The sequence below is a fragment of the Spermophilus citellus genome (assembly GCF_964194105.1).
Source record: "Spermophilus citellus genome assembly, chromosome: 10".
NCBI classification, from domain to species: domain Eukaryota; kingdom Metazoa; phylum Chordata; class Mammalia; order Rodentia; family Sciuridae; genus Spermophilus; species Spermophilus citellus.
In genome coordinates this window covers 62,079,682-62,092,093 of record NC_138197.1, presented here as the reverse complement: position 1 = coordinate 62,092,093, position 12,412 = coordinate 62,079,682, and the positions used below count along the sequence as shown (strand labels likewise).

The 12,412-nt window shown below is 37.5% G+C and overlaps 1 protein-coding gene across 2 annotated transcripts in view; it reads right to left on the bottom strand.

The window, feature by feature from the left end:
- Window positions 1-3,801: 3,801 nt before the first annotated feature.
- Window positions 3,802-12,412, bottom strand: part of PDZRN4 (PDZ domain containing ring finger 4) — a 358,432-nt gene continuing 349,821 nt past the window's right edge. For both annotated transcript variants that reach the window (XM_081311909.1, XM_081311910.1), the window contains one exon: window positions 3,802-6,925. In XM_081311909.1, coding sequence (XP_081168035.1) covers window positions 5,399-6,925 — 1,527 coding nt within the window. In that variant the 3' untranslated portion in view covers window positions 3,802-5,398. The remainder of the gene's footprint in view (window positions 6,926-12,412) is intronic.

The window sequence follows — 12,412 nt, the reverse complement described above, 5'->3', positions numbered from 1 at the left end:
ACAGTCAGTAGAGGTGGTTTTGATTTTTGAGTATTTTAAGAAAAGTTTAAATGATATCTTTTGACTTTTACTCTTCGTTAGAGGTTTTCCAGAATCCAAAGTGGAAAATATGCACTAAAAAAAAAAAAAACCAATAAAACTTATTTAATCTTTATCATATAGTTTTTGTTGAAATCTTTTACAAATTTTTAATATATTATGGAATCTTAGCAATCATATTATTGCCTCTATCTTGAAATATTTTGCTACTTCATAATCCCACTGATTATATCATCATAGTGATCATTACTTCACAGTTATTTTTTAAACATTATTAAAAGAAATATTAAAATAATGAGAAATGAAATAATGATCAAAGGCCCTAGAATTTGTTATGGTTTAGATATGTAGTGGCCCCAAAAGCTTATCTGTGAGACAATGCAAGAATGTTTAGAGCTGAAAAGATTGTGTTATGAGAGTTTTAAACTGATTTTCTACTGAAAGAGATTAACTGGGTGATGACTGTAGGAGATAGGGTGTGCTGGAGGAGGTGGGTCATTGGGGGCATGCCTTGGGGGTTTATATTTGCTCCCTGGTGAGCAGAGCTCCCTGTGCTTCCTATTGGCCATGTTTTAAGATGCTTTCCTCCATCATGCCCTTCCACCATGAGGTTCTGCCTCACCTTGGGTCCAGAGCTATTCAGTCAGCCAGCTATAGACTGAATCTCTGAAACCATGAGCCAAAATAATTTTTTTCTTTCTCTACATTGTTCTTGTCAGGTCTTTTGGTCACAGAAATAAAAAATCTGACTAGAACAAAAGTGATGTGAGAGTGAAAACACATCATTTTCTGTTTTCTTATTGCCTTGCTCAAAGAACTGTACAGTATTTCACTGAGCCAGGCTAGTAGACTATAGGGTCCCAGACATGGGAACATTCAGGGGTTTCTGACCCCTTTGGGAGTCCAAATTCAGACAATAGGTCTCATCTCAATTTGGCTCCTGGCTATAGCACCCCAGAGGTTCTCTGAGAGATGATGTGAAATCTTTTTTCCAAAGCAAGGCTGTGGTATGAATTTCAGGTCACTTAGGCTGTAATCCTGTGAGGACTGCAAAACATTCTGAGAGCTAGGATTGTAAGTATCTGAGCTGATGGTTTGCTGGGTTTCTCTCTTTCATACTTAACCCTGCAGAGGGGAGACTTCTTGCCTCTAGCTTTGGAACAAAGGGAGGAAGTGCCAGGATATTTTGTTTTTCTTACTATGCTGTTGTCTCAGGTCTCTGAATCTTGCCAGATTCCAGTTTCTCTCCTTCTGATTTTCAGTGTTCTCCTACCATCACTTATCTCAAAATGTAGCGAGACATTTGTTGCTTTGGTTCTTCTTTGTGGAGGAATAGGTGAGGGCTGCGTGTCTCTGCTCAGCCATCTTGAAATGTGTGAGATATTCCCAGAGCCTAAGTACCAGCATCTGGAGAGCAGAGGGCCAGATATTTCTGGGGGAAGATCTACTGTCTGCATTTTTTTTAAAGTAGGAGTGAAATAATGAATATGTTGTAGTATTGAACTTCATTAATTGAAAACTACTAGATGTTATTTAATAATCACATAATATATTGATATTTGCTAATGAAAATAATGAATAAAATTTGATTGAGAATAGAAAATAATGAATTGATAAAATAATACAAAATAAAAATAAAATGTTCCCAGCAATTCAGGAGGCTGAAACAGGAGGATCACAAGTTCAAAGCCAGCCTCAGCAACAGCAAAGTGCTAAGCAACTCAATGAGACCCTGTCTCTAAATAAAATATAAAATAGGTCTGGGGGTGTGGCTCAGTAGTTGAAAGCCCTTGAGTTCAATCCCTAGTACCATACCCCCCCAAAAAAAGTGTTATTTAAATTTAAGGAATATTATCTTAAATCATCTAACCAAACCATAGGTTTCTCAAGGTCTGAGTTGAAAAGTCCCTCATGTAGACATGTGTGATATCAGGTGGAAAATAGGTTGAGGTTAAAAGATGGAAATCTTTGAATAATGATCTTGGGACATCAGATTTTATCCCATAACCAGGAAAAGATCCCTCATGGTATTGAACTTAGGTTGGAAAGTTGTGTGTAGGAGAGCAAACATGGACATGCAGGATAGACTGGAAAAGAGGCACCAGGAGCCAGAAGAGACCTGCTGAAGCAATTAGGTAGGAGACCTCAACAGTTAACCCTGGGGCTATATCTATGGTCATTACAAACAATCTGACACTTTTTGAAGAAAAAGTGCTTTGTGACTGACTAGATAAAGGAGGAACTCTGAAAGGATCAGGTGATTAGCTTGGGAGGCCATGGAAAGTGGTGTCTTCACAGAACAAGGAATTTGTGGCTGGGGAAGAGAGCAGCAGCTCCTGAGAGGGGATAGAGACGGAGTTTAGGTGGATGACGTAGATGTGCCTGAAGGACACGGGTCAAATCAGAATGAGGCTGTGCAAAGACTACTTTAGAGGAATCTCCCCTCACCCCACTGTATGTTGTTTTTTTTTTTTAAGGGAAAGTCTGCACAATATGCGATGGCCACAGTGGCCTTCTTCATGGCATGTAATGAAGAAATAGCCATTGCATATACAGTTTCTCCTGTCCCCTTGGGTCTTTGGCATATGGCTATCATAAACTGATGTCACATTTTGAATTGAAAAGGCAATAAAAATTGGAATTTCAAAGGAAAGCCCAAGTAAAATATTTTTTTCTCTTTTCACTGACATGTTTTTTTCTGAACTGAAATAAAATATCCAACATAGAGCCAATTAATTTTTTTTTTTTTTGCTCAGCAACAGATTTATTTTTCATTTACCAAAAAGACATGTTTAGTACGAAGGTAGATTATATGGAAAGATAAAGCATAACACATTTTAGATTTTCACTGATTTTTAAAAGAGAAACATTTCTCAACTTGTAGAACTGCATAAACACAAACATGAAAAACATTGTCACTTTTTTTTTTTAATTGGCAAGCGTACTTGTCCTTCCTAAAATTAAAACTAAGCTGGTAACTTTGGAAACACTGCATTCTGTGAGATGTATAAATGCTTCTTTAGGAAAATCCACACGTTGGTTCAAGTTGCAGTAACCACATGTTTAGGTATTGAAAGAACTGAACTCTTAAGACAGGCAGGTATTCTTTTTTAAAACATAATGTCAAATGTTAACTCTGGGTGTATGCAGAGTACTCTTGGCTAGGCTATTGTATTAACAGTGGGTAAAATTAGAAGTGAGGACTTTTTTTCAGTTGACTTACTTTGCTGTTACTACTATTATTTCAAAAATTTTGGTTCCAGCTTTTCATTATTTATAAGTTAGTTTTCCTCTGTGATATCCCTTCAAAAGGCAAGAATTGGAAAGGTTAGAGGAGTACGGAAAGCAGTAGCATAAGGACTAATATGTGGATGAGAGAAATGAATAAAGTAATCTAGCTCAACTAGTAGACATCATTATTCAAATGGCATTCTATCAGAGGCTTACCAAGACAGAGGAGGACACAGTGACCTCCCTTCATGAACTTGAAATCTGTGTAGGAACACAATAAGTTTTATGCACATGATTTAATAATCAAAGAACAAAATTTCCAAGTAAAACAATATGCACACTCATGTATACCACAGACCTGAGAAAGTCCCATGTAATCAAACAGGCTCCAACAAGAAAATGTGTCACCATCTAAGCGAGGAATAGGATTTGCTAGAAATCTCAGACAGAAAATAACATAACTTCAGCAGGAAGAACAGGAGCCAGGAATAATTCAGAAAAGATCTGTATTGGAGGAACAGTAGGCAAAGCTGCAAGTTCATGGAGGGCCTTGAATATAATGCGAGGCATCAGAGTCTAATTCGAGAGGTGATGGGACGACACTGTGGGTTTTGTACAGGAAAGAAGCTTTGGAAATATCCAGATGTTGTGTATCCATTATATTAAAACAACACGTTGGGTTGAATGAAAATAGGATCAAACTCCTGTTTGCATGCACACGGTTGATCTGGCCTTTCACTCTGGGAGCTTTGTGATTGATTAACCTATGATATGATTTATCGGTTCAAATGAAGAAAAACTAGATTTAAAAAAATCTGTCTAATCATCTAACAATCTTACCTTTTAATAAACTGACATATAAGGCATTTGATTCTTCTGAAAATTAGTGCCAAGATGGTTTTCCAAAATTTATTTCTAAATTATCAACTCAATAAATGAACTAAGTGCTAAGTACTAAATTTTGTCCTCCAAAAATTCATATGCCGAAAACTCTAACCCTGGCACATTTGATCTTCACTTTCCGTCTCGAGAACTGTGAGAAATTCCTGTTGTTTAAGCCACCCAGTCGATGCTATTTTGTTATAGCTGCCTGAGCAGACTAAAATACATCCTATCATTATAAATAATCTCAAGCACTTTACTGATCCTCTTTCCATCTTCCCTGATTTTTTTCTTGGCTTTGTATGACATGAGTGGCAGGCAAGAGGAGCATGAATATATACTGAATGTTTAGTTAGCATCTGTTAGGCACTGTACATATCTAATTTGATCCTGGAAGGGATATGTGACACAATGATCTATATAAGAAGTGGTTCAAGACAACTTTATTGAAAAAAAAAGTGATAGAAATGTACACAGTTTATAATCCACAATTGGGAGTCTTCTAAATAGTATACATGTATAACTAATTTATATCTGTTAACCACAGTGGACAATGAAAATAAAACACTCCTTGATAACTTTTCTTAAGGATAATCAATAATTTATTTCTTTTTTATTGTCACAGTTATCACAATTATCTAGCTACATGACCAATGTCACTACAAATCACAGGAAGATTGTCCACCTACACTTTACTGAGACAAAGACAACGGCCATTTATGGGTTAAAAGTACAAGGTGTTAAAAAGAGGTGTTTATATGTGTAAACAGGATGTGGCATGTGATTTATTAACAGGTTCAAATTAGTACATATTATGCAAAGAAGCAAGCATAGAAATTGTTTTGGCATTGAATTATTAAAGTAGAAAATAAGTAAACTAGAGAAATAAATCCAGATTTTTAACTTACAATAGATACATTAAGGTAGGAAATTAATTGGCTTCTCAGTATTTTTGTTTAAGTTTTTTTTTTTTGCTTGTTTTCTTTCCTTTCGTTTTTTTGTTTTGTTTTGTTTTTTATAAATGAGTAATATGAATATATCACAAGTTAAGGAAAAGATCTCAGCCAAAAAAGAAGGTACTGGCATATGAAAAACAAATGAAAAATTACCAGGTTATTTTGCTTACAAAAAATTTAAACTATAAAGAGTCACAAAATATATATAAAAACGCCACATTGAACGAGGCAATCATACTCTACCGAACTGGTAGCACCCTCTGAACATCAGTTGCATTCTATTCATTTGGTCATACGGTGGTGACAGACAAGAAGGCATTATGAACTCTTGTGCCATCGGGAGACTTGGCGCCATGGGTCATCAGTTCTTGGATTGTCATCCAGTTATCCAAAATTTTCTTGTTTCTCTTTTTCATCATCTTTTTGTGACTCAGTTCAATGATGTTGATCTCCTTCTTGCCCTCGCTGCCACTCTGAGGACTCTCCTTAAGGCATTCCAGCCGGCTCCGCATCATGAACTCCCGGCGCCTCCGCTGCTCTTTGGCCCGAACCAGGTGTTGCTTCCTCTCCTCTTTGCTCCAGTAGCGCCCCATTTTCATCTCACTCATGGTGTCATCGTCTGTGGTCATGCCACTCCGCTCCTCCTTGATCTTTAAGGCACGTTCCTTCAGAATTCGGTCTCGCACTGGTCTCTTGGTGATATACCGGGTCCCGTCACTCCTAATTTTTACCTTCCACTCCATCTTGGGCTCAGAACCCTTCTGAGATTCCTTGCACATGCTCACCAAACTGAGCTGGCTCTGGGCATACTCCACCGCAGACTTCTGTTGGATTAACTGCATGTAGCTTTGATAATGGCGAGCGTGGGCTGGGATGTTTGCATACCTATAGGAGGAGCTGTGGTAAGGAGAGAGGTAAGGGACGTGTTCACTGACTGTCTTCTCATGATCTGGAAGCGTGCTGCTTTCCAAACTCTTCTCCTGGCTTTCAATGCTACAAACTTGTTCAGTGGTTTTGGCTTTGGTGGAGGTCGACTCTTTGCTATTCTGTCCAGAAGGTGCGTGGTGGGTTGCAATTGTGCTTCTCAGGTTTTTCTTATTGGTGAGGTTGATCAATCTGGGAAGGGAACTGTCAGGGGAACGGTCTATGGTTAGTGGTGTACTTCTGCAGCTCTCAGCTGTGTTATAAGCACTAGAACTGTCCTTGTCTGACTTCTCTGGATGTTCTATGATGTCATCTAATTTCCCCCTTTGCATATCGAGGCTGGTGTTGTAATTTCGGAAGCCTCCATCATGTAAAGCCCAGATGTCTCCATATTGGTCTGTCACTTTCTGGAGCCTGTGAGCCTGCATAATATTCTGGCACTCAAGTTCAATGTTTCTTAGCTCTTCATTAAGTAACTGTAGCTCATGCTCCACTCCCTCTTGCTCCCCCTGATTGCATTCAATTGTGCTGCTTGAGTAATACAGGTCATACTCTCCATGGTTTTGAATCTTGCATTTGAGCTCCAAGAGCTGCCGGAATCTTTCACACTCCTCATCGTGGTTGCCAACACAGTCTGAGTCAATGTATTCACCGCACACAAAGCTCTCGTTGCACTGAAGTTCCACACTTCCTAGGGTGTCTTGGCTTTGCCCCAGCTCTCTCTTGCTCTTCAAAGATGTACCGCTGGGGTCCTCTGCTGCATTCTCCTGCTCTGAACTCTCCTCATTTCTCAGGCTCTCATCTGTGCGCCCCACCCCACTGTCCTTCTCGTGGTTGTTGGAGGAGGATGTTGCTGTGTCTGTTGTGCCTTCTTCTTCTTCTTGCTTTTTTGGCTGAGAAAATAAAGTTGAGAGAACAAAGGAAAATGATTTTGAAAAACATTGATTGTTGAAAATTGCTTGTAAAACAATGCTTCTTGGCAAAATGCAATTCCTAGAAAGTTGCTCTAATTTTAGGATCTATATAAAGATATAGATTAGTATCAGTAATAAGGACAATTAGCTCATGGAAACCTTTTAGGCAATGAAATAGAGAAAATGAAAGTTGCTTGGTTGTGCCTGTGATATTCACTTGGGTATAAATAAGAGGACCCATGTAAATGAGTGACTCTTTTTTTTTTTTTAATTTAAGCAAACAAAGTGACATGGGAATTGCTTTTATAGATTTTTCTCCTATTTGAGAATCTCTGAGATGAAGATGTATAAATGAAACACTGTTATGAATCTCTGAGAGGGAAATACATAAAAAGATAAGACACAATATGTTGATGGTCTTCAGCTATATGAGACCTGGAGTTCAGAGGCCATAGTCACCTATTTTTTTTCTTTTGAGTTTTCTTCAAGTTTAGAGCCAACTTTATTGACTTAGTAATATGCTGACAATCGTAAGCCCAACACTACAAAATTGCAGGATGAGTTTTACTTTGTGTATGAGAGCCCCAAATCTTTCCATCTGTAGATGTGGAAGGTTAATCCCAGATGAATTCAGGTTATTACTAACAGAGAGGGATAAGAGGCAAAGCTGTATCTCCTGGAACTTCTTATGTTGCCAGCATGGCATATTCTTGGGTACATGTGTTGACCTCAGTGCATCTTGAAATCATGTCTCTCAAAAGCAACAACAATTTCTTAGGGCTCATTTCAGTTACATAAAAATATTTTTCTACTTTCAACCAGTAATTTCTTTCAGATATAAGAATTGGTGCATTGCAAGTAAAATCAGCTAAGGCCTAGACCCATTTGGACATAAATTCCTTCAATAACAAAGTTCTTTAGTTATACCAGGAAAAGCCTCCAGGCCTGGCAGTAACCATTCTTAGGCTTTGGAACCAGCTTTTTAAGAATGGAAATGAGCAGAAGAAGCCAGGTTGTCTGGTTGATGATGTCAAAAACTCAAATGATCCTGCACAGAACCTAACACACCCAATTTATGAAGGGGCATGTGAAGAGGCATGCCAATCCAAACAGTAAGCAACTTTACTTCCTCCCTGTAAGTTCCCCTGCTCCAACTAACCAGGGAAGCAGATTTCTGTTCCTTTTTAGCTCTTGGACCCTTTTTTGATTGACAACACAATAAATATTTTTTATTTGTGCAAAAGCTTGGTGCATTATATTGGATTCCATGTGTTCTGGGCAGTGGTTGCTTGTTTAATGACATTTCTAGTGATCCAGATAGACCTTGAGTCCTGGGACAGCCTCTCTGGGGTTCTTTTGTCTTTCAGCAGGGTGCAGTTGTGGTTGCTGAACTTTGGTGGCCACTTGGACTGATGTTAGTCTGGAAGGCGCAACTGCCTGAGCATACTTCCTCTGCAGCATTGCTAACCATCTGAGCCTGCTTTATTTTTGTAAAACTGAACTGCTCCCAAGAACAAGAAGTCACTGGGAGAGTAAGACTATTAAGAACAACTCTGCCTCCAACTGAACTCTCTCTCTGATTTAGGGGTATGAATGGCCCCTCTAGTTTTGACTTTTGAGATGAAATAATCTCTGTGGGAGTCCTGGTATTTTCCAATTTCTGGAGTCTGTATTTAGAGTGAAAATAATAAGGATTCACTGATGGGCTACTTAGTAGTTTTCTGGTCTGCTCTGGAGGACACTATGACTTAATGTAATTGTTTTATTTTTATTTTTTGCCTATGTCTGTAATGATTGTAAAAAATGTGTTTGTAATAATCATTTTGAAGGTAAGAGATTATTTGGTGGCTAACATAGTCCTATTAGAATATTTATCTACTTGAAGGTCCCTGGACACAAAAGGAAAGAGATGAATGCCCCCTGCAGCCTTCTCTGTCCCCACAGGTGACTAGATTTTTATGGAGGTAACTCACCTCTAATATGCAATGGCCTAATAGGGAACCTCCTCTGAAGAACACACCCTACTCCTGGTGTGGAGGGCACTTTCACAACTCAACTGAGGGATTCCCATGAGAGTGGTCATAATACCTTGAGCCATCTCACACCCCTTGGTGTTTGAGGTTTTCTGAGACACACAAAAGGGGATATCTGGCCCATTGGTGACTCTGAGAAAGAATCCCTAAAAAGGAGCATATTATTGGACTGAAAGGTTTTCTAAACATTTAATCTCGTTGTAGTTATCAGATAAGCTTCTCAAATAATGGTCCTGGAGACATCACTGGACAGAAATTAATTCAAACCCATCAAAGTAAGCTGCCTCCAGAATTCCTAGGAATAGTTTGGGTGGGGTTCCTGCGGCCACTTTCCTCTTTTTGGTGGGGTTTCCCCTATACCTTTATAACATAATTGAGTTCATGTTAATGTCTTATGGTTTCCCCCTCCCACCCCCCAGTAAATTCACTTTTGTTTCTTTGCACCTGTTTTACTATTTTTGTATTGGCATACCTGATTTAAAAATCTCTCATAATTACCTTTAAGATAATTCTTAGAACTACAATTATAGAGTTAACATGCAAAGGCTTTTAGCTCTCTTTCTAATCTGTTGATTATTCAAGGTTGCTCAGAAGTTTGTTATTTCAGTTAGTCCTAACTAAAAGGGCAATATCTAAGAATTAACTCTGAGATTCATTGAGATAAAGAAATCTCAAAGAAGGTATTTTTCTTTTTTTTTTTTTTAATTTAAGCAAACAAAGTGACAAGGGGATTGCTTTACTTAAAACATTTGGTCCAAAGCATAAGAGTTGTAAATGAATATTAGCAGGTGACCTTAACTTGTTTGATTTGGTCATGAATATACTTTGTTTATACACACACACACACACACACACACATATGCATAACTACTCCCTGTTAGATTTTGCCTTTTATAGAGAATAATTTGTCTCTGCCCTAATGAGGTGCATATGTAGTTCTTTCTCTGTGAATGGGGTAAAGTGATTTTCACCTCTGGCACATCATATAAAAATTATACAATAATAACAGGGCAGTTCTAGATTATATTTGCCTTACATCTAAGTTTACTTACTACCGCATATATTTCTTTTCTCTAACAGGTATAATTACATAATTAAATATAGTAAAAACTGTTAATGCTAAAGAGGGATGGAATGTGTAATAAAAGCTATTAAAAACAAGTCTAAAAAGATTTCTCTAGGTAATTGCTATTTTGTTCCACATAACAAATGTAACATAATTTGGAAGGAAAAGATGATGGTATATCATGTCATGTTCTAGGATTCTTAATCTTTTCCTAGAAAACTTTTCCTCATTTGTTAAAAACATACTGATTTTCCTCAACAATGGTGAGGTGCTAAGTAACTCAGTGAGACCCTATCTCTAAATAAAATACAAAAAAGGGCTGGAGATGTGGCTCAGTGGTTGAGTGCCGCCAGGTTCAATCCCTGGTACCCACCCCACCACTACCATCACCAGAAAAAAATTTACTGATTTTGGTTCTTCTTTTTGTGGTGCTAGAGATTGAACCCAGGGTCTTGCATGTGCCAGGCAAGCACTCTACCACTGAGCAATATCCCCAGCCCTAGGACATATTGATTTTAAATGTTTTATTGATAACAAAGTTATAAGTGATCATAACTGACAGTGGAAACTTCTTGCAACTTCTGGCATCTCTGACTATAAGGTCACAATAGTATCAAATGTGTTGAGGTCTGCCTACTGTGCCTCAGACATTACTGATATTGTATGTTTGAGTTTATCACACTAATATTTTTCATATATTTTGTAATGAACTGAAAAAACTACAGGAAGACTAGTTTGTTTTTTCTTTACATGCAGTTGAAGTACTGCAGTCAAATTATGCTAAGGGAGATGTTGCACAATATTTCAGTAGCAGCCATACGGGCTAGGAAGAGTATGGAAGATGAAACTTTTTCATATCAGTAGGCATATGTATAGTTAGATATTTAATTTTAATTGAATTCCCTTTTCTTTTGTTACTGGTCTATGAATAATGGGCAAAATAGTTTTCCATTCTCAGACCTAGAATTCCTGGCTTCTAATGTAATGCTGCTCTGTCATTTATCATTTCCCTATGGAATTATTACAGTGACAGGCAATGTTTCTACCAAGACATTTCTAATGTAGTATTATTGTTTATAGGGGCAAAAGACTTTTAAAGGTTTCTGTACTTCTCATCATTTTTCAGTTTCATGGGTGAAGAAAAATTTCCACACAATAAGAATCTAACCTCAGGGACATCTAATGTTACCTCAAAAGACCTAACATTTGTATTACGTCTGATGAGTAGGCAGCATTTGACACCATATCACTTCACCTGGGCAGGATTTCTCCCTTCCCTTTTTCAACATCCTCCTGTCAATTCTGTATCAGGTCACATTTTGTATCTGAGAGAGAAAAAGCCTGGAGCGAGGACTTTCTTGCTTACAACTAGCAACTGCCACCAAAAATATCTTTATTTGTGGCCAGTGTTGAAGTCATACATAAAAATTTCAGTCTGTCTCACCTATATTGAAAAGCAATGAACACAGTAGCAGAGTCACTTCTGAGCATAAACTGTAGGCTGTGTGGTATCCAAGGAGCAATGGTCAGCACATGAGTACATCACACATGGCTAGGCAAATGTGTAGTTTGCGATCTGATGATTTATTAATATACGGACATGCGCACCCACATGTTTGTCCTGAGATGTTAGCATGTAAACACATTTCATTATTCAGCTGGGTTAAGTGACAGAATGTTTGTTTCATGTGGTTAAGCCTGTCAGGATTTTTTAAAAATTATTTTTTAGAAGTATTAAGAATTAATATTTAAAATAGGATGATAATTAAACAAAGCAGTAAACTGAGATTGAAGTGGTAACAAAATTACATCAAGCAGATGAATATCATGAATTTAAAAATCCAAATTATTTGATATTGGTTTTATATAGTGAGAAAGTAAAAATAATGAAAAAGATGCCAAGCCTCACTTTGCCATAGCCACTCTGTGATCTTTTACTATTGATTAGTTATTTAAGAACAGAAATTCTGTCAGTTTTTACAAAAAATGTTTTATTTTTCGCATTCTGAGTATTCAAGTGTGGTACTTGGAACGTAATAGAAACTAAAAATTTTTGTTAAATGAGTGGGTGACTTTAAGACCAAATGACATCAAAATCTCAAATGATGTCATAGAAGATATTGCACAATGTGTCAACAGCAGCCATTGGACCAAAGATAAGTCTGATTATTCAGGGGTATACAGATGTAATCATGCCACCGAACATGCAGATAAGATTGATGGCTTACATCATGTCTCATTATTATCCAATAGTCATAACCTAAATACTCAAACAGATACATTAACATTGTAAAGTTTAAATATTACTTTTTGAAGGTTTGCCTCATGGGATATAGTTGGTCTCCAGCTAGCATATTAGCAAGCAGC